This window comes from Danio rerio, chromosome 5 (assembly GCF_049306965.1).
Source record: "Danio rerio strain Tuebingen ecotype United States chromosome 5, GRCz12tu, whole genome shotgun sequence".
NCBI lineage: Eukaryota > Metazoa > Chordata > Actinopteri > Cypriniformes > Danionidae > Danio > Danio rerio.
In genome coordinates this window covers 73,126,984-73,154,855 of record NC_133180.1, presented here as the reverse complement: position 1 = coordinate 73,154,855, position 27,872 = coordinate 73,126,984, and the positions used below count along the sequence as shown (strand labels likewise).

The window sequence follows — 27,872 nt, the reverse complement described above, 5'->3', positions numbered from 1 at the left end:
AGCACCAAATACGTCCCAGAAGCTAAGATTTTTTGCAGTTTTGGTTTTCGGGAATTCACCAGAGGCTGCGGTGTACGCTTTTTAGATTTCGAATTTCTCTTGCGAGTGCCATTCGCGCCTGCTGTTCTTGAATAAATCCACCAGAGGCTGCTGGGTATGCTTTTTGAGATCTCAAATTTCTCTTGCGAGTGCCATTTGTGCCTGCTGTCGACTGATTGACTGACTGTCTGATCAATCGATCCTCCCCACCCTCCCCCTTTTCTAAACCCAACTGATAGTGTTTTAAAAAGGACTAATTGACCAGCAACCACCCACCCACCCTGTCGTCGCAGTCAATTCCACTCTAAATCCGCTAAAAGATGCGGAGAGCCACTGAATAAACGAGTAATAGCAGAAAAGCCTTCTATATGGAGGTAAGCGGTCAGCTGGTGAGAAAAGCAACGGCATCACACCGCCCAGTAGCATTCGTTTCAAAGACAAAATGCAGCTATACGTAATTCTGGCTACATAATTCGGCTCTCTCCAGAAATGTATATAAGGCTACATTTTTAGAATGAGCCTCTGTTGCAGCCAGTTATTCATAGCATTTACTAGATTTTTTAAGGTAAGTGATTGCAAACAATTCTTATGGGCTGACTTTAAACAAACAAATGTAGTTGAACTTTACTAAATAGATTTTTTTTAAAATACAGCCCATATTAATTGGCACCTGTTTTACCCCTTTTTAAAGAATTGAATAATTCTTTTGAGTCTCCAGAATGTGTCTGTAAAGTTTCAGCTTAAAAAACTCAGCAGATTATTTAATATACCTTTCAGAATGTTGGGATTTCCTGCTTTGAACACGCAGTAGTTGTTTTTGTGACCTGTGCCTTTAATGCTAGTTCTTCCCGCCCATTGTTCCCACGTGCCTGTCAGAGTGTGCCTCTGTCTCTGCCTCGACTGCGACAGATAAACAGACAGACATAAAGGAAGCAGATCTCACGTAACATTTGTGAGAAACACTACAGTAAGAACTTTCCCAATGATTATTTGATGTATTTGTTGTGGAGCTAATTCAAGCCTTTCTGCATTGATGAGTCACACACAATGTCGTCACAAGGTTCACGCTCACACACGGACACACAAACATTTTTGCACAGCAAATGTGATAGCATACACATTATTTCCACTGCTGTATGGATTTCCGCTATGTTAATGTACAAAATAAACCTGATTTGAAACTGGGATTGAAGTGTCTTCTTTTATACTTGTATTGACATTTGGCAGTGATGATAAAGTAAAGCTGAAGTAGATTCGCTGTAATTCATTACACACATGCACTGTTTTAAAAACGTTTTAAACTTGTAAAATTAATTCTCAATCACTTTTGATGATGATTGATGATCACAGAGCGCAGAACAGATCTTTTAATCCCATGTGCTTTGCGCACGTCCTGTCTTGTTGATATAATTATACGCGTTAATACAAAGACATGTTAATACGCGGCTGTCAATCAATTCGGTGGGCAGAGAAACCGCACTCCTACGTCAAGTTGTGGTCGACCTCAAAATGGGAGGGATTTGTATCCTATTTTAAAGTCAAGAAATTTAAATAAAGAGATTTATTGTATTTCTATCACTCCAATGTTGATGTGGACATACTCCTCCATAGCTGCCAACACTCCCGTTTTTCCCAGGAGTCTCCCGTATTTCAGACCAATCTCCTGCAAATGTCCCGTTTTGTTATTTCTCCAGGAAAAATCCCATCATTTCACCTGCAACAACCCCCCCCCCCCCCTTTTTTTTTTTGGTCCTCCTGTAACACCCCCGGGTCGCCAACTTTGGTATGTATCCAGTCGCAGCGACCACCAAAAACCCGGTGCATAACACAGTTACTAACACCACAGTACAGTTACCTTCCTATACTGGTTCTCAACAGTGTTATTCAGAGACCTCAACCCCGAACACGCCCCCACCCCCGGTCTCCTGGCCCCCGGTCTCCTGGGATTTCAGAGATAAATAATGGCAGGTATGCTCTAAACACACACACAGTTCTGTCCAAACAACTAATAATTTTCATAATAGGTGCCCTTTAAAAAAACGAGTACATCCAATGTATAATTTTTTCAGTGTATTCAATTTTCAATGAACTATCCCTTTAAGCACTATGGCTGCCATCTTTCTTCATGCACTTCCAATCTCTTCCTTGTCATTATTCATCATCTTTATCCTCATGTGAGAGATGCACCACTGGCTTTGCTGAGCAGACAGTGGCCTTGTTTCCCATTGGAGAGAGCTGTTGTAATAGGATAGTTTAGAGATTACAGGTAAGACGCCCAAGACCTCTAACTTTGTCCAAATCCAGTGTGTCTCACCCAAGCATGGGCATGGAGGTGCAAGGGCACTGAGTGGGCATCTCGGGGGGGATCACCACACAAAACATCCGGTCTGACCTTTGCTAACGGATTAATTGACGACGGCATACAGAATAGCGGCTGAATTGTTTGGATGAAACTGATTTTATTGAACAACTGAAGGATTACACCGAGTACTTATCTACCTTTTTTATTTTATTTCTGCAGCTTCAGCTCAATTCGCGGGAACTTCTCATTTTTAATAGCTTATTTTCAACACTTCCTTTTTTTCGGTCAAGTTTACTCCATTATAATCTGTCACAATGGTCGTGGGTAAGATGAAGTTCACGTTTCAGAAAAGGGTGAAGTTGGCCCAGGGTTTATGGATGCTGTCGTGGTTGGCGACGGTGGGTGGAGCGATCACCTTCACTTTAGGATGCTTCCTAAAGACTGAGCTACGGAGGAGGGGAGAGGTATCCATAAAACCCTCATATTTGTATTTTATTTTGTTTTATTTTTGCTAATTTAATGCATCATGTGCAATATTTAATGCAATCCCATTTATTATTCCTTTATTATTTATTTTATTGATTTTATTTATGTTTTATTTTATTATTTATTGATAAAAAATTTATTTTATTTAATTTTTGCTAACAATTAAATGCATTGTGTAACGTTATAAATATTTCATGCAATCACATTTATGATTCCTAATCATTTACTTTGTTGACTGAAAATATATAATTAATTTATTTTATTGTTATATTTCTTGATAGAAAATATATTTTATTTTATTTATTTTGTTATTTGTTGATTAAAAATTTATTTTAAAAACACTCATTGATTGAAAACATATTTTATTTTTATATTTATATTTTTATTTATTGATTGAAATTATATTTTATTTTATCATTTATTGATTAAAATATATTTTATTATTTTAATATTAATATTTATTGATTGAAAATATATTTTATTTATTTTATTTTATTATTCATTATTATTTATTGATTGAAATATATTTTATTTTATATGAATGTTTTTTAAATGAAAATGTATTTTATTTTATTTATTTTATTTTAATATTTATTTATTGATTCAAATATGTTTTATTTATTAATAGAAATTTATTTTGATAATTTTTTTGCTAACAATTTAGTGCATTCTGTGCGATATTCTAAATATTTCATGCAATCACAATTATTATTTCTAAACTTCAAAAGAGACATTGACATTGAGTGTTAGGCTAATAGTTCCACTTTAAGTTATTTAACTTTTGTGAGATATTGTTTTGTATGATAACTTAATTTGGGGGCCTTATTAAGTTTGCAGAAGACAATCTAACAGGGTTGCCCAAACTTGGTCCTGCAGATTTCCAACTTGCCTCCACACACCTGCATGGATATTTCTAGAAAGGCTAGTATACGACCTTGATTAGCTAGCCCAGGTGTGTCTGATTGGGGTTGTAAATTAAATTAAACTAAACTAAACTAAACTACAGGACACTGATACTCCAGGACAGAGTTTGGGCACCCCTGTTATAGAATCTCAATTGGATTTGTCAAATGTCTTAATGAAAAACGATGTTAAAGGGATTGTTCACCCAAAAATTAAAACGCTGTCATCATTTTCTCACCCTTTGTTTGTTCAACACCTGTTTGAATTTCTTTCCTCTGTTAAACACTCTCTCTCTCTCTCACACACACACACACACACACACACACACACACACACACACACACACACACACACACACACACACACGCACACAAAATATTTTGAAAAACGCTGGTTTCTGTTGCCCATTGAATTTCATAGTATTTTTTTCTTTTCTATGGAAGTTGATTAATGCCAGCAACTAGCACTCTTCAAAATATCTTCTTTCGTGTTTAACAGAAGAAAGAAACATTTACAGCCACATAAAGGATGCTATGATGAGTTAATTTTCATCTTTGAGTGAACTGTCTCTTTAAGGGCTCAAACGGTTCACAAGTGTCTGGCAGGGATTAACCCATATGAATATAAATATTATCTAAGCCAGTCATAATAGGCTTAAGGAGCTGTCCTTTACAAATGAGCTCCTCCACAGTCTATGGGTCAGAGAAACAATGGCATCTGTCTTAAGCAGGCCATACATGATTATACTGCATAGATTTTCCACACCAGTGATTTTATATTCACATATACAGTACGTAGAGTTTGAATATTTTCCTTATTATTGAATAAATGACTACTCAAAAAATGAAAATGATAATATTACACTCAAATATTCATATTTTATTATTTATTTATTTATTGCTACTTGTTCAAACTACTTGAAATGAGCTAAAACAACACACTTCTGGATATTTGTTGAGGGAAAACTTAATTATTTTATGCTCAATCCACTTAAATTTGTTGTGTTAACTTAATGGTTTTGTGTTGGTACAATGTGAATTGTGTGGAGCCCTATTTTTTTTTTTTTTTTTACAGTGTAAGCATACTAGAAATTGACTTGATTTACACAAATATATATATGCAGTGCTCAGCTAATCTGTTAATTATTTAAAAATAGCCTTAGATCCAGGATTATCACAGTAAAAAAAACATAAAAATATTTTGTTAAAAATAAATTAAACTTTTAATTTAGGTAGTTTAAGTTATACGATAGTGGCGCAGTAGGTAGTGCTGTCGCCTCACAGCAAGAAGGTCGCTGGTTCGAACCTCGGCTCAGTTGGTGTTTCTGTGTGAAGTTTGCATGTTCTCCCTGCCTGCGTTCCCCCACAGTCCAAAGACATGTGGTACAGGTGAATTGGGTAGGCTAAATTGTCCGTAGTGTATAAGTGTGTGTGTGAATGTGTGTGTGAATGTTTCCCAGAGATGGGTTACGGCTGGAAGGGCATCCGCTGCGTAAAAACTTGCTGGATAAGTTGGTGGTTCATTCCGCTAATACCCAGGATTAACAAAGGGACTAAGCCGACAAGAAAATGAATGAATGAAAGTAATACAATAATGTAACGTGAACTGCATAAAGCAGGTATATAGAAATCTGATACATGAAAATATATGCAAATATGACATACAAGTTAGATTTAGATTTTCCTTATAAGTATGCAAATAAAAAAGTAAAGATTTCTAAATTTACTTTTGTTTCATTGCAAATGACAATACAACAAACATTATTTAATGTGCTCCTCATGATTTTTAATAGTTTTTTTTTTTCTCAAAACACATATTCCAATTTTGGTTCTTGCAACACATTAAAAAAAAAAGTTGTCACAGTAAATCGTTTACCACTTTGTAATGTTGCCATTCCTTTTCACAGCACTTAAAAGATGTTAAGGGACTGCAGACACCAAGTTACATGTTTAATTTTGTCCATTAGTGCAAACAAGTCTTAAGGTGGGCAATGGGTGGGTACGGGGTCTTCAATGTGCGCCACACATTTTCTATTGGAGACAGGTCAGGACTGCAGGAGGGCCAGTCCAGTCCCTGTATTCTCTTCCTCCTCTGCCAGGACTTTGTAATGTGTGCAGAATGTGGTTTTGCCTTGTCTTGTTAAAATATTCATGGGTGTCCCTGGAAAAGAAGGCAGAATATTGTGCTCCAAAATCTCTGTGTACTTTCAGCGTTAATGTTGCCATAACAGAAGTGCAAGTTACCTTTGCCAACGGCACTAACATAACCCAATACCATGACAGACCCTGGTTTTTGGACTTGTTGTTGGTAACAGTCTGGATGATCCTCTTCTTGGAGCGCACGGTGTCTATTTTTCCCCCCCCCAAAAATACCTGAAATACTAATTCATCCGACCACAGTCAAATTCTCTCTAAGGCAAGTCATTTCACTTGGCGGCCACCTTTGTTTGGCATTCTGTATGAATGGGGAAACTTCAAATTCTCCAAAATTGCTTGCCAAGCTTTATGATTGAATTTCATATTAGGAATCAGTATTAAAATTTAACAACAACTGTCCCTTTAGTTTCATTTCGAAACGTCCAAACCACACAAAATCTGCAGAAACTCACGTCTGATTTAAGCCCCTCTCCCGGAGTATTGTCAGCCCATAGCGATTGATGATTGGCTCCTGTTCTAGAAGGCGGGCTTTATTTTCCATATATCTATCAATGATTGGCTCTTGTACTAGAAGGCGGGGCTTTATTCACCATATTGACCGTCACACTGTCTTGTGTATTCTATAGTCTTTGCCACAGTACACATCTGCCAACTCGGGCTCATTGTGGAAACGTAGCCCCGCGGACGTTTCTGGAGACCGCAAAATACGTCCCGGGAGGTGTGTATTCGAGCAGTTTTTGTTTTTGCGAATCTGCGAGAGGCCGATGTGGAGCGGCCGTCCGTCCAACTGACTGGCTGAACGATCGACCGATTGGCCGCCCTCCTCCTCCTCCTTCCCTAAACCCAAGTAACGATTTGCAAAAGCCGTCGTCCGCTTTTGACCCCGTTTTCGGATCTCGCGAACTCGTTCGCTTTTATTTTTTTTGGATTGTTTTTCATCTTACCTGATTTCTGGAACCACTCTTCCCCGGACTCGATCCCGGTCGTCACCGTGGCCGGTTCTTCCTCCCACCAGGCCTCTGCTCCGCAGATGTAATGCTGCAAGCTAAGCGGACAAACTGGTTAAGGCGGGAAAGCCCTCCACATGGAGGTGAGCCGTCAGCCGGCGAGCATGAAGAGGAGAAACGGATCAGCATCACACCGCCCCGCAGCGTTCACTCGATTAAATAAAAAAAACGCGGCCATACGTACCTCCGGCCACGTAAATTGCGGTCTCCAGAAACGTCCGCCAGGCTACGTTTCCAGAATGAGCTTGGGTTGACATGTGCACTGTGTGATGGCCCATCCCATATGCGTCCGAGCCAAGAGAAGTCGACGGTGCTACTGGACACTGTTAATGTAGGGCTTACCTTTGGCACAGTACAGTTTTAACTGGCATTTGTGGATGTATCTTCCAGTGTTGGGCAGTAGCGTTGCTACAAGTAGTGACGCTACTAGCTTAGCTACATTTCTCAGTAGTGTGGCGGTAGCGTCGCTACTTTCTAAATCCAATAGCTTTTCAGTAGCGAAGCAATTTTATTAGTCACGTTGTGCAGTAGCATCAACACAAGCTACATTTACCAATCGCAGATCAATGAGTGATGGCAGTGACATTCACACAGCTGGGAAGCCGTTGTTTAGCCGATGAAAGTAAATCCATGTGATGGTGGGGATGACGAGTTCTTTTTCTTCCTGTTTTACGGTTGTTGACAACAAACTTTTTGGTGCGTTACTGCCACCTCTAGTCGGTGACGTCGCAAACCAAATTAGGCTAGTACGAGAAACTTCCTTGATGGAAAGATGACTGAGGGAGGAGTTATTTCTGAAGCAGGAGTTTTCTGACCATACCTCGAGATGTACATGTTAAGATGCAACATCTTAATTTCTGATGCTGTGCTCAAAAAAAACTTTAGTAATTTATAGTAAGTACTACTACAAATTACTGCATTATGTAGTGTAATTTATTAATGAGGATTTGTAAATATATATATATAAAACAATATGCATAATGCTAATGTCAAAATATTTCCCTTTACAATAAATTACTATAATATTTTAATGGTGTATCAACTAGTTTTATTGGATTTTTTGTTTTAGCTGTTATATACTATGCGTTTAGTACATAGTATACTATCTGTTTAGTACAGCATATTATTTGCAGTAAATAACTGAACTATTGCGCCTCATATGTTTCATTGACAGTTTTATTGATCACTAAGATATGATTGACTTGAATTTAAGTTGCTTCAATTTAAAAATAAAAATTGTACAAATATATATCCTAATTTATATCCTAAATGATGTTTAACAAAGCAAGGAAATTTCCATAGTATGACTGATAATATTTTTAATAAGTTGTATTTGTTTTAATTCGACTAGAATAATAGCAGTTTTACATTTTTTTATAAAACCATTATAAGGGCAAAATTATTAGCCCCTTTAAGCAATATTTTTTCGATAGTCTACAGAACAAACCATCGTTATACAATAACTTGGCTAATTACCCTAACCTGCCAAGTTAACTTAATTAACCTAGTTTAGCCTTTTAATGTCACTTTAAGCTGTATAGAAGTGTCCTGAAAAATATCTAGTCAAATATTATTTACTGTCATCATGGCAAAGATAAAATAAATCAGTTACTAGAGATGAGTTATTAAAACTATTTTATTCTCCAGTAAACAGAAATTGAGGAAAAAATTAAACGGGGCAAATAATTCAGGTGGGCTAATAATTCTGACTTCAACTGTACATTTCCAAATGAAATGAAGTTGACCAGGGCGAGGCAGTGGCGCAGTAGGTAGTGCTGTCGTCTCACAGCAGGAAGGTTGCTGGTTCAAACCTTGGAAATGCTCAGTTGGCGTTTCTGTGTGGAGTTTGCATGTTCTCCCTACGTTTGCGTGGGTTTCCTCCGGGTGCTCCGGTTTCCCCCACAGTCCAAAGACATGCGGTACAGGTGAATTGGGTAGGCTAAATTGTCCATAGTGTAGGAGTGTGAGTTTATGTGAGTGAATGTGTGTGTGAATGTTTCCCAGAGATGGGTTGCGGCTGGAAGGGCATCCGCTGCATAAAAATGTGCTGGATAAGTTTGCGGTTCATTCCGCTGTGGCGACCCCAGATTAATAAAGGAAGTAAGCCAACAAGAAAATGAATGAATAATTGAATGAAGTTGACCAGACAAAATATGAAATGTTTTGTGTTCATATTTCTGCAATGAAATACAAGTCAAAGTAAATTTGGCATTTTCTATACTGTCATAATGATTTGGGGTCGAAAATTAATACAGCCCCAACTTAACAAATTCACCAGAGTCTCTTTATTAACATAACAGACACCTATTTTACACCTATATTATTGCATTACCCGAAAGTTTTCCAGTATCCTTAAAAGCTGAAAACAATTGTCTAAATTAGTTTTTGCTATGCTATTTTGAAAGATAAAGTCTCAAAATGTCAACAACCTGATGTACACAATACATGCAAAATGCAATCTGTCTGACATTAACATCCTGCTTTCCGTCAGGTAATGGACAACACAGACATCCATTGTGTGCCCAACACCTTGATGATTGTGGGTCTGGCTTCGATGGGCGGCAATTACTTTGCCAGTCGAATCTGCCAGGATGCCCTGGATGCCGGGCGTTTCCCACGGTGGAAGACCTACATGAAGCCTTTTTTTGGCTGCTCCATTTTCTTCACCACCCTCATGTTGATTTCAATCATCTTGAGTTACATCATGAAGGGCAGCCTGGAGACCTCGCTGAAAATCGGCCTAAAGAACGGCATCCGCTTCTACAAGGACACCGATATCCCGGGCCGCTGCTTCCAAAAGCAGACCATCGACCGGCTTCAGATGGAGTTCCACTGCTGCGGAAACACAGACTACAGGGATTGGTTCGAGGTGCAGTGGATCAGCAACCGCTACCTGGATTTCAGCTCTAAGGAAGTTAAGGAGTGAGTAAAACAGAATTTTAGTCAAAGAAATAGCTCATCCTAAAAATAAAAATTCTGCCATCCTGTACAGTGTTAACAATTTCCTGCAGAATTTACGGTAACTTACTGTAGATCAATTACAGCAAAAGTACTGTATTTACATTTACAACACTATTTACCTTGCTCTATATGTATTTATAGTATTGTATATCTTATTGTATTGTATTTCTTTACCGTCATTTCCACAAAGCAACTTTAAAATACAGTAATATACCGCATACCTGTCCAACAGCAAAATACAGTTCACATAAGATCAATTACAGCAAAAGTACTGTATTTACATTTACAGCACCATTTATCTTGCTGTATATATTTACAGTATTGTATGTCTTCACTGTAAAACATGGTCATTTCCACAATGCAACTTTAAAACAGCAAAATACAGTTCACATAAGATCAATTACAGCAAAAGTACTGTATTTATATTTCCATCACTATTTATCTTATGTATGTATTTACAGTATTGCATATAATTACTGTAAAATATAGTAACTTTCACAATGCAACTTTAAAATACAATAAGATATGGATAACTGTAAAATTTAGTTCATATTACAGTTCAATTCGCCAGTAAATTACAGTAAATCAATTACAGCAAAAGTACTGTATTTACATTTACAGCACCATTTATCTTGCTGTATATATTTACAGTATTGTATGTCTTCACTGTAAAACATGGTCATTTCCACAATGCAACTTTAAAATACAGTAGCATACTGCATAAGTGTCTCACAGTATAATACAGTTCACATCCGATCAATTACAGCAAAAGTACTGTATTTGCATTTACAGCACCATTTATCTTGCTGTATATGTATTTACAGTATTGTATATATTTATTGTAAAATATAGTCTTTCCACTATGCAACTTTAAAATACAGTAAGATACTGCATAACTTTCCCACAGTAAAATTTAATTCATAATACAGTTCAGTTCACCTTTACCTTACTGTAAATCAATTACGGCAAAAGTACTGTATTTACATTTACAACACTATTTACCTTGCTATGTATGTATTTACAGTATTGCATATAATTACTGTAAAATATAGTAATTTTCACAATGCAACTTTAAAATACAATAAGATATGGATAACTGTAAAATTTAGTTCATATTACAGTTCATTTCGCCAGTAAATTACAGTAAATCAATTAAAGCAAAAGTACTGTATTTACATTTACAGCACCATTTATCTTGCTGTATATATTTACAGTATTGTATGTCTTCACTGTAAAACATGGTCATTTCCACAATGCAACTTTAAAATACAGTAGCATACTGCATAAGTGTCTCACAGTATAATACAGTTCACATCCGATCAATTACAGCAAAAGTACTGTATTTGCATTTACAGCACCATTTATCTTGCTGTATATGTATTTACAGTATTGTATATATTTATTGTAAAATATAGTCTTTCCACTATGCAACTTTAAAATACAGTAAGATACTGCATAACTTTCCCACAGTAAAATTTAATTCATAATACAGTTCAGTTCACCTTTACCTTACTGTAAATCAATTACGGCAAAAGTACTGTATTTACATTTACAACACTATTTACCTTGCTATGTATGTATTTACAGTATTGCATATAATTACTGTAAAATATAGTAATTTTCACAATGCAACTTTAAAATACAATAAGATATGGATAACTGTAAAATTTAGTTCATATTACAGTTCATTTCGCCAGTAAATTACAGTAAATCAATTACAGCAAAAGTACTGTATTTACATTTACAGCACCATTTATCTTGCTGTATATATTTACTGTATTGTAAATCTTTACTGTAAAACATAGTCATTTCCACAATGCAACTTTAAAATACAGTAGCATACTGCATAACCGTCCCACAGTAAAATACAGTTCACATACGATCAATTACAGCAAAAGTACTGTATTTACATTTACAGCACCATTTATCTTGCTGTATATGTATTTACAGTATTGTATATATTTACTGTAAAATATGCAGTCTTTCCACTATGCAACTTTAAAATACAGTAAGATACTGCATAACTGTCCCACAGTAAAATTTAGTTCATAATACAGTTCAGTTCACCTGTAACTTACTGTAAATCAATTACGGCAAAAGTACTGTATTTACATTTACAACACTATTTACCTTGTTGTGTATGGATTTACTGTATTGTATATATATATTGTAAAATATATAGTAATTTCCTCAATTATACTTTAAAATACAGTAATTTACAGCATACCTGTCCAACAGTACAATACAGTTCACATAAGATCAATTACAGCAAAAGTACTGTATTTACATTTACATCACTATTTACCTTGTTATGTATGTATTTACAGTATTGCATATAATAACTGTAAAATATCGTAATTTTCACAATTCAACTTTTAAATACAGTAGCATACTGCATAACTGTCCCACAGTAAAACTGAGTTCATTTTATAGTTCAGTTCATCAGTAACTTACTGTAAATCAATTACAGCAAAAGTACTGTACAGGGTGGGCCGTTTATATGGATACACCTTAATAAAATGGGAGTGGTTGGTGATATTACCGTTCTGTTTGCGGCACATTAGTATATGTGAGGGGGAAAACTTTTCAAGATGGGTGGTGACCATGGTGGCCATTTTGAAGTCGGCCATCTTGGATCCAACTTTTGTTTTTTCAATAGGAAGAGGGTCATTTGACACATCAAACGTATTGGGATTTTCACTAGAAAAACAATGGTGTTTTAACAATTGGTTTTAACGTAGCTTTATTCTTTCATGAGTTATCTAGAAGTTTCTGACCACTTATAAAATGTGTTCAATGTGCTGCCCATTGTGTTGAATTGTCAATGCAACCCTCTTCTCCCACCACCCATCTTGAAAAGTTTGTCCCCTCACATACTAATGTGCCAAAACAGGACGTTAATATCACCAACCACTCCCATTGTATTAAGGTGTATCCATATAAATGGCCCACCCTGTATTTATATTTACAGCACTATTTACCTTGTTGTGTATGTATTTACTGTAAAATATATAGTAATTTCCACAATGCAACTTTAAATTACAGTAATATACTGCATAACTGTCCCACAGTAAAATTTAGTTAATCATACAGTTCAGTTTATCATTAACTTACTGTAAATCAATTACAGCAAAAGTACTGTATTTACATTTACAACACTATTTACCTTGCTGTGTATGTATTTACAGTATTGCATTTATTCACTGTAAAATATACTGTAATTTCCACAATACAACTTTACAATACAGTAACATATTGCATAAATGTTCTACAGTAAAATTCAGTTCATATTACAGTTAAATACCGTGTAATTTACACAAATCGTTAACAGTTTATGAGGTTCTGCCTTCTGATAAATACAAAGGAAGATATACTGACAAATGTTGTAAAAAAGCAGCCATTGACTTTAATGGTATATTTAGTTCCTACTATTGATATCAATTGCTGTTTTTTGCTTCAATATTTTTTCAGCATATCTTGTTTATCTAGTTTAACAGAAGAAGAAACTCATACAGGTTTAAAAGAAGAGTAAATAATGATTATTATTAATGGTATTATTTACGTCTTCAAACCTGCTCGTGGAGATCCAGACTGTATCCAAAATCTCCCCTATACCCTTAAATTGTTTTTTAACAGCGTCATTAATATTTAATGACATTTTAATTACAAATTCAGCTTGTACTACTCTAGTTGAGGTGAAACAAAATGTTAATGACAGTAAAAAAAATTCAGGACATATATACACTCACTGGCCACTATATTAGGTACACCAGTCTTAGATGATTCGCTCTTTATGACATGGTGAGTTATCTTGCTGAAAGTAGCCTTCTGTGGGCATAAAGGGATGGATATGGTCAGCAACAATATAGGTGTACTGTGGTGTTGACATGATGCTCATTTGGTACTAATGGGCCCAAAATGTGCCAAGAAAATATGCCCCACACCATTACATCACCACCACCAGCCTAAATTGTTAATACAAGGCAGGGTGGATCCATTCTATCTTGTTGTTGATGCTTAATTCTGAACATACCATCTTAGCAGAAATCAGGACTCATTAGAGCAGGGAACGTTTTTCCAATCTTCTATTGTTTAATTTTGGTGAGCCTGTGTGAATTGTAGCCTCAGTTTCCTGTTCTCAGCTGACAGGAGTGGCCCCTGTTGTGGTCTTCTACTGCTGTAGCCCATTCGCCTCAAAGTTGGACGTATTGTGTGTTCAGAGACGCTCTTTTGCAGACCTCGGTTGTAATGAGTGGTTATTTGAGTTACTGTTGTCTTTCTATCAGCGGGAACCAGTCTGGCCATTCTCCTCTGACCTCTGGCATCAGCAAGGCATTTGCGCCCACAGAACCACCGCTCACTAGATATTTCCTCTTTTTCAGACCATTCTCTGTAAACCCTAGAGATGGTTGTGTGTGAAATCCTAGCAGATCAGCAGTTTCTGAAATACTCAGACCAGCCCGTCTGGCAACAACAACCATGCCACGTTTAAACACAGTTAAATCACCTTTCTTACCCATTCTAATGCTCAGTTTGAACTGCAGCAGATCATCTTGACCCTATCTACATGCTTAAATACATTGAATTGCTGCCATGTGATTGGCTGAGTAGAAATTTGCGTTAACGAGCAGTTGCACAGGTGTACCTAATAAAGTGGCCGGTTAGTGTATAATGGCTTAATTACAAACATGTTTATGACAAATTTATTACAAGTTTCTAGGTAATGTCAAGTTGTCATGACAAAATCAGCTTGTGGTGCATATGTTTAAGGGTGAAGTATGCCTTTAACAGTTCCCTTTAACACTCCTTTTGTCTCCATGCTTAATCCGCCAGCCGCATTAGGAGCAATGTCGACGGCCGCTATTTGGTGGACGGTGTGCCCTTCAGCTGCTGTAACCCCAGCTCTCCCAGACCCTGCATCCAGTACAAAATCACCAACGACTCTGCCCACTACAACTACGAGCACGAGACGGAGGAGCTCAACCTCTTCATCCACGGCTGCAGGGAAGCTCTGGTCAACTACTTCATGGGGCTGATGAACACCATTGGAGCCGTGGTTCTGTCCGTCTTTCTCATTCAGGTACGGTCAAAGGTCGAACTACACATTACTGAAATCATGTGACGATAAGACATTATAAACACTTTGAAAAAAATGATAAAGCCCCAAAACAGTATATACAATATATACGGGAAGTTAGAATTATTAGCTCCCCTTTAAATTTTTTTCTTTTTAATATATTTCCCAAATGATGTTTAACAGAGCAAGGAAATATTCATAGTATGTCTGATAATATTTTTTCTTCTGGGGAAAGTCTTATTTGTTTTATTTCAGCTACAATAAAAGCAGTTTTTAATTGTTTAAACACCATTTTAAGGTAACTTCAGCAGCTTCGTGTACGTGAACAAAAGTGGCAATCTGATTGGTGGAGAAGGTTTTGACGCGGTGCGTCAAGACAAAAAAACAAGCATGAGGCGTTTCTTTAAAAATGACACTTTTACACCTGGCGTTTTGCGCGTTGGTGTGCACGATCATGTTGGCGCCCTTTATTTAGTCACGAGGCGTTAAACGTCGACTGAAAACGCGAGCAAAAAACATCCCGGTGTGCACGGGCCTTTAGAATGTTCTAAATGAATAGGGCATAGGGGGGATAACTGGGAATAGAACACAGCCAGGAACTATGTTTCTTACTACAGCTCCAGAGGTGTAGTTGCAAGTGCACAAGTTTGTAACACAGTTTGCGAATGTTTGTTGGAATGATGGATTTGGGTAACGCCAAATTAAGGAACTATGTTTGTAATGATAGAACTTGCGACTTTAGTTGGCTAATGATGGTTTTGGGAAACGCACTCCTGCCTAGTTAACCTAATTAACCTAGTTAAGCCTTTAAATGTCACTTTAAGCTGTGTAGAAGTGTCTTGAAAAATATCTAGTCAAATATTATTTACTGTCATCATGGCAAAGACAAAATAAATCAGTTATTAGAGATGAGTTATTAAAACTATTAAGTTTAGAAATGTGTTGAGAAAATCTGCTCTCTGTTAAACAGAAATTGGGGAAAATAAACAAGGAGGCTATTTCAGGGGGCTAATTCAGGGGGGCTAATAATTCTGACTTCAACTGTACATACTTTATAAATATGAAAAATAACAGAATAATAGGATTCCCTCAAAAATCTGTTTGCTGTTTGTTCAAAATACTTCAGTTCATGAGTTTTTTTTTTTTACACAATTCTTGAGTTTTTTTGGAACAACTTAATGGTCTATGTTCAATGCACTTAAATTTGTAAAAATTAATATGTTTACTTAATTCCTTAATGTGTTGTCCCAACAAAAAACAAATGTGTGGAACCCGGTGAATGTGTGATTTTAACAGTGAATAACCATACAAATAAAAGGAAAGAAAGAAAGAAGCATTGGGGGTTTTACACAATACAAATTAAACATACAAGATTCATTCAGTCGTTTTCCTTCAGCTTAGTCCCTTTATTCATCAGGGGTCACAACAGTGGAATGAACCGCCAACTATATCCAGCTTATGTTTTACACAGCGGATGCTCTTCCAGCTGCAACCCATCAATGGGAAACATCCACACACATTTATTCACCCACATACATTACGGACAATTTCAACCCAGGCTCATTGTGGAAATGTAGTCCCGCGGAAGTTTCTGGAGACCGCAGAATACGTCCCGGCGGGTACGTAAGGCTGCAGTTTTTGTTTTCGCGAATCCGCGAGAGGCCGATGTTGCGTGCTTTTTCGCACCTCAGACGCCTCTCACGAGCGTAGTTCGCGCCCGCGCTGTTCTCGCGTGAACCCGCCGGAGGCCGCTGTCCGACTGACCGGATGATTGACTGCGCGACCGGCCAATCGGCCGACTCACCCTGCTCCTTCCCTGAACCCAACCAATTTTACCGATCGACCCGCCCGCTCACTTCCCTAAACCCGAGCAACAGTTCACAAAAGTCGTCCAAAAAAATAAAAGCCCTGATTTTTTTTTATTCTACCGCGTTTTCGGATTTCGCTGCGTTCTCACCCTGTCACGAAACTCGTTCACTTAATTTTTGGGATTGCGTTTTCGTCTTACCTGATTGCTGGAACTGCTCTTCCCCGGACTCGAAACCGGTCACCGTGGTCGACTCCTCTCTGCATCTCGAGCATGCCGACGCACACGCTGAGCTGAGTGGACAAACAGGTTGCAGCGAGGAAGCCCTCCACAAGGAGGTAAGGCAAGCGTGAAAGGGAACAGCGTCACACTGCCCCACAGCGTTCGCTTGAAAAAAATGTAAGGCCGTACGTACCCCCCGAGACGTATCCCGCTGTCTCCAGAAACGTCCGAGGGACTACGTTTCCACAATGAGCTTGGGTTGGACAATTTAGCTTACCCAATTCACTTATACCACATGCCTTTGGACTTGTGGGGGAAACCGGAGCACCTGGAGGAAACCCACGCCAACACAGGGAGAACATGCAAACTCCACACAGAAATGCCAACTGACCTAGCTGGGGCTCGAACCAGTGACCTCCTGTTATAAAACAAAATTTGTCGGGTATTAGGAGTTGAAACAGCATTTATTACAGTGTAAGATTGGTTATTTTATGGATGAGACCTCTGTGTGATTTTATTCTCACAGTTAATTAACTGAATTCTACATGTTCATGTGTACACATTTTTTCATATTTAGTTTCAGATAGTATATTATATATTAAGTATGATGTATAATTACCTCTACTAATCAACCATATCTACCCATTCTCTCACACAACCTCCCTTAAATCTTCATCCAGTGCTCGGTGTTGTCTAGCGTGCGCCTCCTGCAAACATCCATGGAAGCCGTAGCCGGACAGGAGAACGTGGAGATCGACACTGAAGGCTACTTGCTGGAGAAAGCCTTGAAGGAGACCATCATGGAGTACGTGGATCCTGTGATGAAGCTCCTTTTGCTGAATCAAGTCGGATCTTCTGAAGATAAAGCAGAAGCAGGAGCCGCAACCAGCTAAAACCATCTTCATCCCACATCTGAAACCTTTCCAGCTGGAGGCTGAGAGTGCTGACAAATCGTCATCAATCCAATAATACATTCATTTATTTTAATTCGAGTTAAGGCTGGTTTATAGTTCTGCGTCAAGCGTACGTGTTTGCTCTAGCGCAGCCTTCGCGCGGTTGCAGACCCCTTGCCGTGGCCGACACTGATGCACAGCTCTTGAAAATTGTAACTACATGTCGTAATGGCACGTAGCACAAGCTCTGTGATTGGTTGGCTTGGTAGCAGTGACAAGTGTGGGCGGTGCTAAGAGCCACTTGATCCCAATGGAGCGAGTGTTTACAAGTGTTGAGTCCTGTGAAGGACAAGTGTTTACCTCATAATTAAAGACGTTGAACGTCCGCCGGTTCCCACTTCTGAATAAGCAAGTTTTAGCTACTTGTACATTAAGGTAGCGTTCAGATAAAACAAAACACCAGCGAAGAAACTCTACACAGAGAAACATAAAAGCCTCCTGCCAGCTAGCACTTCTGAAGAGTTATTACAGAGCAACACAAACAGCATGCAGAAGTATAAATGCACGACGCGCAAGGCAGGCGCTATGGGCCACGGCGATCACTTGACACAGAAGTATAAATCAGCCTTTAGTCCTTTGTTTATGAGGGGTCACCACAGCGGAATGAACCACCAATTCAATAATTCATCTATTGGTATTTACAAATCTCCACTCAATGACTGAAATGAATGAATGGTAACACTTTACTTGTAGAGGCGTTTATAAGACTGTCGAGAAACCTTTATAATCATAATATGACACGTTGTGAATGAGATTTTGTGTTTGCTTACGACAACTATTAAGTGTCATTTGCTCATTTTAAATGCAAAGATGACATTGTTTGCTATGGTAACCTGACTCTCACTGCCAGTCTTCATCTTTGTCGGTAATTTGACATTACCAAGACAACGTTACTAATCTGTCACAAGATTGTCATAAGGACATTATAATTGTGTCATGTGATCACATTTTCAGTGAAACAAACTGTATTTGTCATTGAAATGTCTCAAGTGTCATTTCCCTGTCAAATCATTTTTAACAGCATCATTAATATTTAATGACAATTTATAAACAAATTTGGCTTGAACTGCTGTAATTAAGGTTTTATATATATATATATATATATATATATATATATATATATATATATATATATATATATATATATATATATACATAAACATATATACACATATATATTTACTTTAGCTTTTACTACTTTACTAGCAAGACGTCTCTTCCTTTTAAAGTGGAAACACGTCTCTCCACCCTTTTGATGCATGGATAAAAGAATTGTTTACTTGCATAAGATTAAAAACGGGTATACTATCACTTACTGGCTTTTTAAAGACCTTTGACAAGGTGTGGCGCCCTTTTTTTTAGATTATTTGCTGGCTAACTCTCTTGATTATTAAGCTGAACAATAATATATAAATACATACTGAATTTATTAGTGTTTTTTCTTTCTTTTTTTCCTTTCCCCTTTAAAAAAAAATTATTTTAATTATCTTTTTCTCATTATGTTTTAGCTTTTCAATGGGAAGTTATGGACTGTTGAGGGAGGGTGATGTTAAATCGGGATCGTGTTAGCACCAACATGGAGGGATAATTATAAAATGAATGTTGTAATTGATAATCCATGTAGAAATACACACACACACACACACACACACACACATATATATATATATATATATATATATATATATATATATATATATATATATATAATGCTGTTATAAAATTCATGACATGCCTATAATGGCTTCTTGACAATCATGTTTATGACAGATTTATGACAGGCTTTGTTGTCTTGGTAATGTCAAGTTGTCATGACAAAGACAAAAACAGGTTGTGATGTATTTGTTTATGTCAAATTGTCATAACAAACGATGTCATCTTTGCATTTAAAATGTTTTAAAGTGAATGACACTTAATGACAGTTGTTATAAGCATGCATAAAATCTCATTCACATTCATGTGTCATGATTTTAAAGGTTTGGTCTTTTGAACACCCCTTCAAGCAAAGTACTACCAAATAAATTTACAAACCCTAGCATTTTACCCGATTTCATTATTATTATAATATTTTAAAACAAAATCTGTCAATCTCTTCAGCATTTATGATTAAATATGTGATATTGCTTACCTTCGGGTGAGTAAACAAACGCTCAAACCTGTGAGGAGAAACTTGGAAATAATTAGCAACATGACTTTACAACATACCTGCTCCTGTTTTTTTCCTGGGAGTCTCCCGTGTGTCAGACCTATCTCCCACCACCCTCCCGTTTTGTTATTTCTCATGGAAAACTCCTGTAATTTTAATTCCTCAGGTTTTTGGTACAGTCTATAACACCCCCAGGTCTTTGACATTGGTATAGTTTCCAATCGCAGCGGCTGCCCGAAACCCGGTGCATAGTTACTTAGCTGTGTCATTCAGACACTTCACCCCCGACACTTAGACATCCCCACCACTCCCCCTCTCGGTCTCCCAGATTTTCAGAGACAAATGTTGGCAGGTATGCTCGACAAGTGGGTCAAAAGGATTGCATTTAATATATATTTTAGCTACAGATAGTTTCTATTTAATTGGAAATAACATTCTTACTATCAAGTGTTTAAAATATTCACTTGCACACTTTTTTCCTTGATACAGAAAGTATAAGTATGCACTCCTTTTTGCAACATAGGCTCATTCTGAAAACGTAGGCCTATCAACGTTTCTGAAGATCGCGAATTATATAGCCAGAAGTATGTATGGCTGCATTTCATTTTTAAAACGAACGCTACGGAGTTGTATGATGCCGTTTTTTTCGCATTTACTAGCTGACTGCTTACCTCCATATGGACGGCATTCCAGCTGTTACCAGTTTGTCTGGTTAGCTCACCATATATGTCGGTGGGCGGGTCAATCTGTGCTTTTAAAAATTCTATTGGTTGGGTTTAGGGAAGAAGGAGGGTGGGTCAGTCGATCAGTCAGTCATTCAGTCAGTCAGTCATTCATTCAGTCAGTCAACAGTGGCCTCTGGTGGATTTACATGAGAACAGCAGGCACGAATGGCACTCGAGAGAGAAATTTGAGATCTCAACAAGCATACACAGCGGCCTCTGGTGGATTCAAGAAAACAAAAACTCCAAAAAACAAAAACGTAGCTCCAGGGACAAATTTGGCGCTCTCCAGAAATGTATACAGAGGTACGCTTTCAGAATGAGCCTGGGTTGCCTTTTTCACAAGTGTAAAATCTGAAATCTACACAGTCATGATAAAATGAGTTCAAACCATCCTCAATCTTTAAGAATTCTGTAATTTCAATAAAAGTAATTATAATAATAATCAATCAGAAGTATCACAATTTCATAGTTTTCTCCAAGCATTAATTTTCTCACTCAGCGTTAAATGCCTATTGTAAACATAAATACGTACCTGTCATTAAGTCATCTTTGTTTTGCATTCAGCATGGAATTAAATGCATTGTAAGTGTTAAAAGAGGGTGTAGATGATGCTCAATGCTCCGCTATGAAACACTGTACTCGCAGAAATCTGTCAGGTCTAATAAAATCTGACATTTTGAACTGCTTTGTTGTGTAGTGATGTTTAATGGAAATACGTTGCTCCGCATAAATGTGTACACCCCTCACAGATCTCTCTTTTAAAGTCATATTTTTTTCATAATATTATATTTGTGTATATCAGGGCTGCACAATTTATCATTTCAGCATTGAAATCGCAATGTGATCATTCACAATAGTCACATCGCAAGATATGCAATGTTGAGTCTGTATTATAATCTATCATTTGCATAATTTTGAGGCATGTGACGTGAAATTGTATTCGTATTGCAATATACACTAACCGGCCACTTTATTAGGTACACCGTACTAGTACTGGGTTGGACCGCCTTTTGCCTTCAGAACTGCCTTAATCCTCCGTGGCATAGATTCAACAAGGTACTAGAAATATTCCTCAAAGATTTTGCTCCATATTGACATGATAGCATCACGCAGTTGCTGCTGATTTGTCAGCTGCACATCCATGATGCGAATCTCCCTCTTCACCACATCCCAAAGGTGCTCTATTGGATTGAGATCTGGTGACTGTGGAGGCCATTTGAGTACAGTGAACTCATCATCATGTTCAAGAAACCAGTCTGAGATGATTCTTGCTTTATGACATGGCGTGTTATCTTGCTGGAAGTAGCCATCAGAAAATGGGTACACTGAATGGACATGGTCAGCAACAATACTCAGGAAGGCTGTGGCATTGACACAATGCTCAATTGGTACTAATGGGCCCAAAGTGTGCCAAGGATATATCCCCCACACCATTACACCACCAGCATTTGTGCCCACAGAACTGTTGCCCACTGGATATTTTCTCTTTTTCAGACCATTCTCTGTAAACCCTAGAGATGGTTGTGCATGAAAATCCCAGTAAATCAGCTGTTTCTGAAATACTCAGACCAGCCCGTCTGGCACCACCAACCATGCCACATTTGAAGTCACTTAAATCACCTTTCTCCCCTATTTTGATGCTCAGTTTGAACTGAAGCAGATTGTCTTGACCGTGTCTATGTGCCTAAATTCATTGAGTTGCTACAATGTGATTGGCTGATTAGAATTTTGTGTTAATGAGCAGTTAGACAGGTGTACCTAATAAAGTGGCCGCTGAGTGTATATCGCAGAATAACAAAATGCTGCAATGTTATATTTTTGCAATATTGTTTGCACCCTTAGTACCAAAGCCAAAACTATACATACATACATATATATATATATATATATATATATATATATATATATATATATATATATATATATATATATATATATATATATATAAAATACTTTTCCAAAAAAGCTGTACACCCAAATTAATATGTTGGGGGAAAATATAAAATAAAATGTTAATAAACAGAAAAAAAAAATCAAGTGAAACTAAAAATAATAAATTTAGTTACTTTTTTTTGCAATAACTCATTTTACTTTAATTTTTTTCTATTCCTAAAGATGTTAGATGACCAAACTCTTTTTTTAATTGATATAACTGTTAGATTTAACAGTGTTGTTTTAATGCACCAACATATCATGGCTACATTCGCTGAGGAATGAATGAAAATATTAATATTAAAAAGGGGCTGTACTAATTAATGCTGTATATACATATACAGTATTCCCCCATGCATCTGTCTTTTATTTCTTTTTATTTCAATCTTGAACATCAGCACACAGGTGAACAGAACAAACAGATGAGCCAGGCAAACATATAAATAGCTGGATGTCAGAGACAGGTTCAGGATAATGCAGGATGATGATTGATGGCAGCATATACAGTGAAAGCCCAGCGTGTCTGCGTCCTTTATCCTTTAACCTGTACTAATCTGCTAATACACAAACTGCTGCACAAGCACTCACACTCACCCAATCCGATTACACAGTGTGTTCATAGAAGAGGGAAGATGAATTTATGCATTCACGTCAAGCGCTCCATGTTGTCAATTATACTTTTAGCAGCCTAAATTTTATAGATACTGTCATTCACAGTGTAACCCTCCTGTTAGAAGTCTTTCAGGGTCGTAAATGTTCTCTAAAACCTGTAAAATAAAGCAGCTAAATTTAATTTCAATCCTCAAATGTATTTAGCACAGGGGCGGACTGGCCATCTGGCAATTCTGGCAAATGCCAGATGGGCCGGACCATTTTTTAAATGTGGGCCAGTAAGCTATTTTTTAAATAAATTTTTTTTTATATGTATTGTTTTTACATGCAGGAAGCTTTTATCTCTTGCAAGATGTGAATATTATGATGAAGATGATAATAGTAATAATAATAATAATAAATGTTAAGCATTGGCCCAATCTGCAATGGCCGACTGGTTTCGAGATGGGCCGACCCAATCAGAGGTTACATGGACGTGATCAAAATCTGGCAAGAATCTCAAACAAACAGTAAGTGCAACACAAGCTAATTGTCAGAGATGGACCGTAAAAAAAGGAAAGGCGGTGCCGAAAAGCCCGGAGAAAGCCAAACAATTGCTTTCAGACGCTGCCAAATGCATAAAATTAACTAAAAAAGTCTCGAAAGGACACTGTCGACAGCAAGAAGGTCGATGGTTCGAACCTCGGCTGGGTCAGTTGGTGTTTCTGTGTGGAGTTTGGATGTTCATGTGGGTTTCCTCCCGGTTTCCCTCACAAGTCCAAACACATGTGCTCTAGGTGAATTGGGTAGGCCTAATTGTCTGTAGTGCATGTATGTGAATCTGTGTGTGTAGGGGTATCCCAATGATGGGTTGCAGCTTGGAGGACATCTGCTGCGTACAATATGGTACTGCTTATATTATTTCACCTGTTATATTATTTCATCTGTACACCAATATAAGTAGTGAATGTGCGTGTCGGTAGATGGGGCTGTGTCGGTGTGGTAATGTGGGCTGGTGTGGCTACAGTCCCAGGGCTGATTTTTAGTCCCAGTCCGCCCCTGATTTAGCATGAAGATACAACCTCATCTTCATCACAAACTTGGTAAATTCCTGGGTTTCCCTTAATCAGTGTGCAGTATGTGGTCATAAAAGGATGGACATGGTCTGCAACAATGCTCAGGTAGGCTGGGGAATTGACATGATGCTCAATTGGTACTAATGGGCCCAAAGTGTGCAAAGAATTGATGTTTTCTCTCTACCTAATAAATGTTAATTAAATCTTCTCTCTACTTAATAAAGCGGCTGGTGAGTGTATAGGGTTGTTTCCATGTTGTCTCTTTATGACCAACAGAGCATCTCTGTCATGTGGCATCATTGATGTGCAGGTGATAAATCACAATGAATATGCACCAAAAAAAGCTGTGAGAAATGTTTTTAACACCTATAAAAGACCCCACAGTTGTCTTCTCAGTGGTCCAACATGATACTAGAAAAGGCGTACCTAATAATACAGCAAAGCTGTGACTTCATATGTAATTTCAGAGAGATTTGAGAGTTTAATAACAACAGGATTGCTAGTATTTAACACTTAAACACCATGTCATGGTGCACGTCACAATAGAGGAAACTTTAAAGGGCACCTAGGTTACCCCTTTTTTCAGATTTAATATACGTTTTTTGCGTCTCTAGAATGTGTATTTAAAGTTTCAGATCAAAATACCCATCAGATTTTTCATTATACCTCATTATATTTACAAGATGCTGTTTTATACTGATTTCCAGCAGGGGGTGGTTTTGCCGTACTGCGCCTTTAAGACGATTCTTTCCCACCCACTTTCTCGCCCACTACATGCCTCCTCCCTCAGCTGCGTCAGACAACAGACAGACTTACGCCCCATTCACACGGGGCGTCAGCGTCAACGCTTCCCATTCACTTTGAATGGGTGACGTCATGCGCTGCCGAACTGCATTGTGGATTCGTCGGCGCCGCTTCAGAGGCGTTGCTCGCGGCAGAAGTTGGGACTAGCTCAACTTTTCAAGCGCCGATGGAAGCGTCAGCCAATCAGATCGCTGAATGCAAATATGGCAGCTAGACAGGGGCCTATTGCTGACTGAATTTCATTGGCTGACGCTGCGATGACGATCACATTAGCCTCAACTTCAGGCACGCCTTCAGTCAAGCGTTGACACTGAAGCCCCGTGTGAATAGGGCGTTAAAGGAAGAAGGTCTCATGTAGCGTTTGTGAGAGCAGGGGGTGGTTTTGTCGTACTGCGCCTTTAAGACGATTCTTTCCCGCCCACTTTCTCGCCCACTACATGCCTCCTCCCTCAGCTGCGTCACACAACAGACAGACTTAAAGGAAGAAGGTCTCACGTAGCGTTTGTGAGATACTACAGTAAGAACTAACCTTTACTAATCAGTATTGTGAAGTTGCATTGATGAGTCACACACAATATCGTTACAAAGTTAACGCGCGCGCGCACACACACACACAGATACACACGCAGGCAGGCAGGCAGACAGACAGAGTGCGCTTAGCTTAGTTAAGGCTAACCTCAAGTACTGTGTGGATATCTGTTATGCTAATGTACAAAATAAACCTGATTTAACTTCCACAAACCGGGATTGAAGCATCTTCTTTTATAGTTGTTCTGACACGCGGCTGTGCTGATGAAGTAAAGCTGAAGTAAAACGCTGTAATTAATTACACACATACTCTGTTTTAAAACACTTTAAACATGTGAAACTTACTCTCAATCACATTTGATTATGATTGCTGATCCTAGCGAACAGAACAGACCTTTTATTCCCGGTTGCTCTGCGTATGTCTGCCTGGTCTTGTTGACATATACACGCGACTACCGGAACATGTTAATGCGCAGCTGTCAATCAATTCGGTGGGTGGGGGGATCGCACACCTACGTAATGGTGCGATCGATTTGAAAACAGCTCCAATTGGCCGACCCCTTTTTTGTTGTTGAATTGAAAAAAAAGGACTGGGTGTGTTCATATCACCCCAGTATGACGGTCTATACACTATACCAACACACAGATCCGTCCAAACAACTTGAAAAGTAGATTTTTTACCATAGGTGCCCTTTAAACCTATCAAAATTAAAACTATATTTCAAATATATGTTTTTTAGGTAACACTTTACAATAACAGTACATAAATAATGATGTATTAATATGTACACTAAACATTAGTTTATTATGAATTAATGATGAGTTAAGGTATGCACTAATCATGAATTAACTTTAACTACAACATAAGTTCATATGTGAATGACGGCTACCTTAATTATTTGTTAGTACATGATTGTTTGTTAATGAATGTATTAACTACCACATTAGTTTATGCTTAATTTAACCATGATGAACTCATGATATGGTAATGTATAATTATGTTGTGACTTTATTCAGAGGGGCACATCCTCATTAACCCATTCTTAACTACTCGTGAACTCCTTATGCATATCCAACTAGTGAATTTACACTGAATAACAACAGAAAAGTGTTCTGTCAACATCAACATGAACAGGAGTTCATGAGCAGTTAAGGATGAGTTAATAGTGATGTGCCCCTCCAAGTAAAGTCATGACATAACTATAAATTAACAGCTCATGAGTTCATGTTGGTTACATTTAGCTTAAACTTAAATGTTAACTAATACATTAATTAACAACATGTACTAACAAGTAATTAGGTAGTCGTTATTTACACATGAACTCATGTTGTAGTTAAAGTTAATTCTTGATTAGTGCATACCTTAACTCATCATTAATTCATAATAAAGTAATGTTTAGTTTACATATTAATACATCATTATTCATGTACTGTTATTGTAAAGTGTTACCGTTTTTCATGTTTTTATTAGCTCATTAAATCTGCTAAGCTTTATAAGTAGGCTCCCTCTGTCAACTTACCTCATGATGCCAACTGGTAAACAAACGTATAATAAAAAAATCAAACACACCTTTTTATGAAAAATTACTATATTATCTCTCTCAGCAAACACGCTTAATCAAAACTGCAATGATAACAGGTCAAAATGGACCTTTCATGAGTTGAATTACACATGTAAATACAGCTTGCGATCCAAAAAAGGGAGTGCAAGATAAAGCCCTGTTGTCGTTAGAGGGAGAGGCTGTCCTGTCCTTTAGCCAGGGAGTTGGCAAGTTGGATTGCAGCAGCTTTTCTGTTTCGCCACCTACACAGAGAACCAACCCAGCCAACCACACGTCTGAAACCGATCCCAATAGCGGCACTTCGACTTACCGTAGGAAAGTCAGAATCACTTTAGAGAATCGGTTCGTTCGAGCAGTTCGGTTGAACGAACTAGCTCATAAAACATTTGAGTCGTAGCTTTTACATAGAGCTTTTAATGATGTAAGCATAGCCACATAAAAACAATCACTTTTATGTTTTAAATTCTGCTCGACACATTTTGTAAACAAAACTCCAAATGATCAATTTGAGTGATTTATGAAGCGAGTCAACTCGCGCGAATCAACAAAAAGAACTGGTTCATAAACACAACTGGTTCGCGAATCATATAGCGTC

At 37.7% G+C, this 27,872-nt stretch overlaps 1 protein-coding gene across 3 annotated transcripts; it reads left to right on the top strand.

Moving 5' to 3' along the window:
* The first annotated feature begins 2,331 nt into the window (after positions 1-2,331).
* rom1a (retinal outer segment membrane protein 1a) lies at positions 2,332-21,469 on the top strand. 3 transcript variants are annotated; one of them, NM_200794.3, is given in 6 exon segments: positions 2,358-2,805; positions 9,385-9,815; positions 14,688-14,934; positions 17,641-19,003; positions 19,109-19,540; positions 19,582-21,469. In NM_200794.3, coding segments are annotated over 4 exon segments (1,041 nt in total). In that variant the 5' UTR covers positions 2,358-2,655; the 3' UTR covers positions 17,854-19,003; positions 19,109-19,540; positions 19,582-21,469.
* The last annotated feature ends 6,403 nt before the right edge of the window (positions 21,470-27,872 follow it).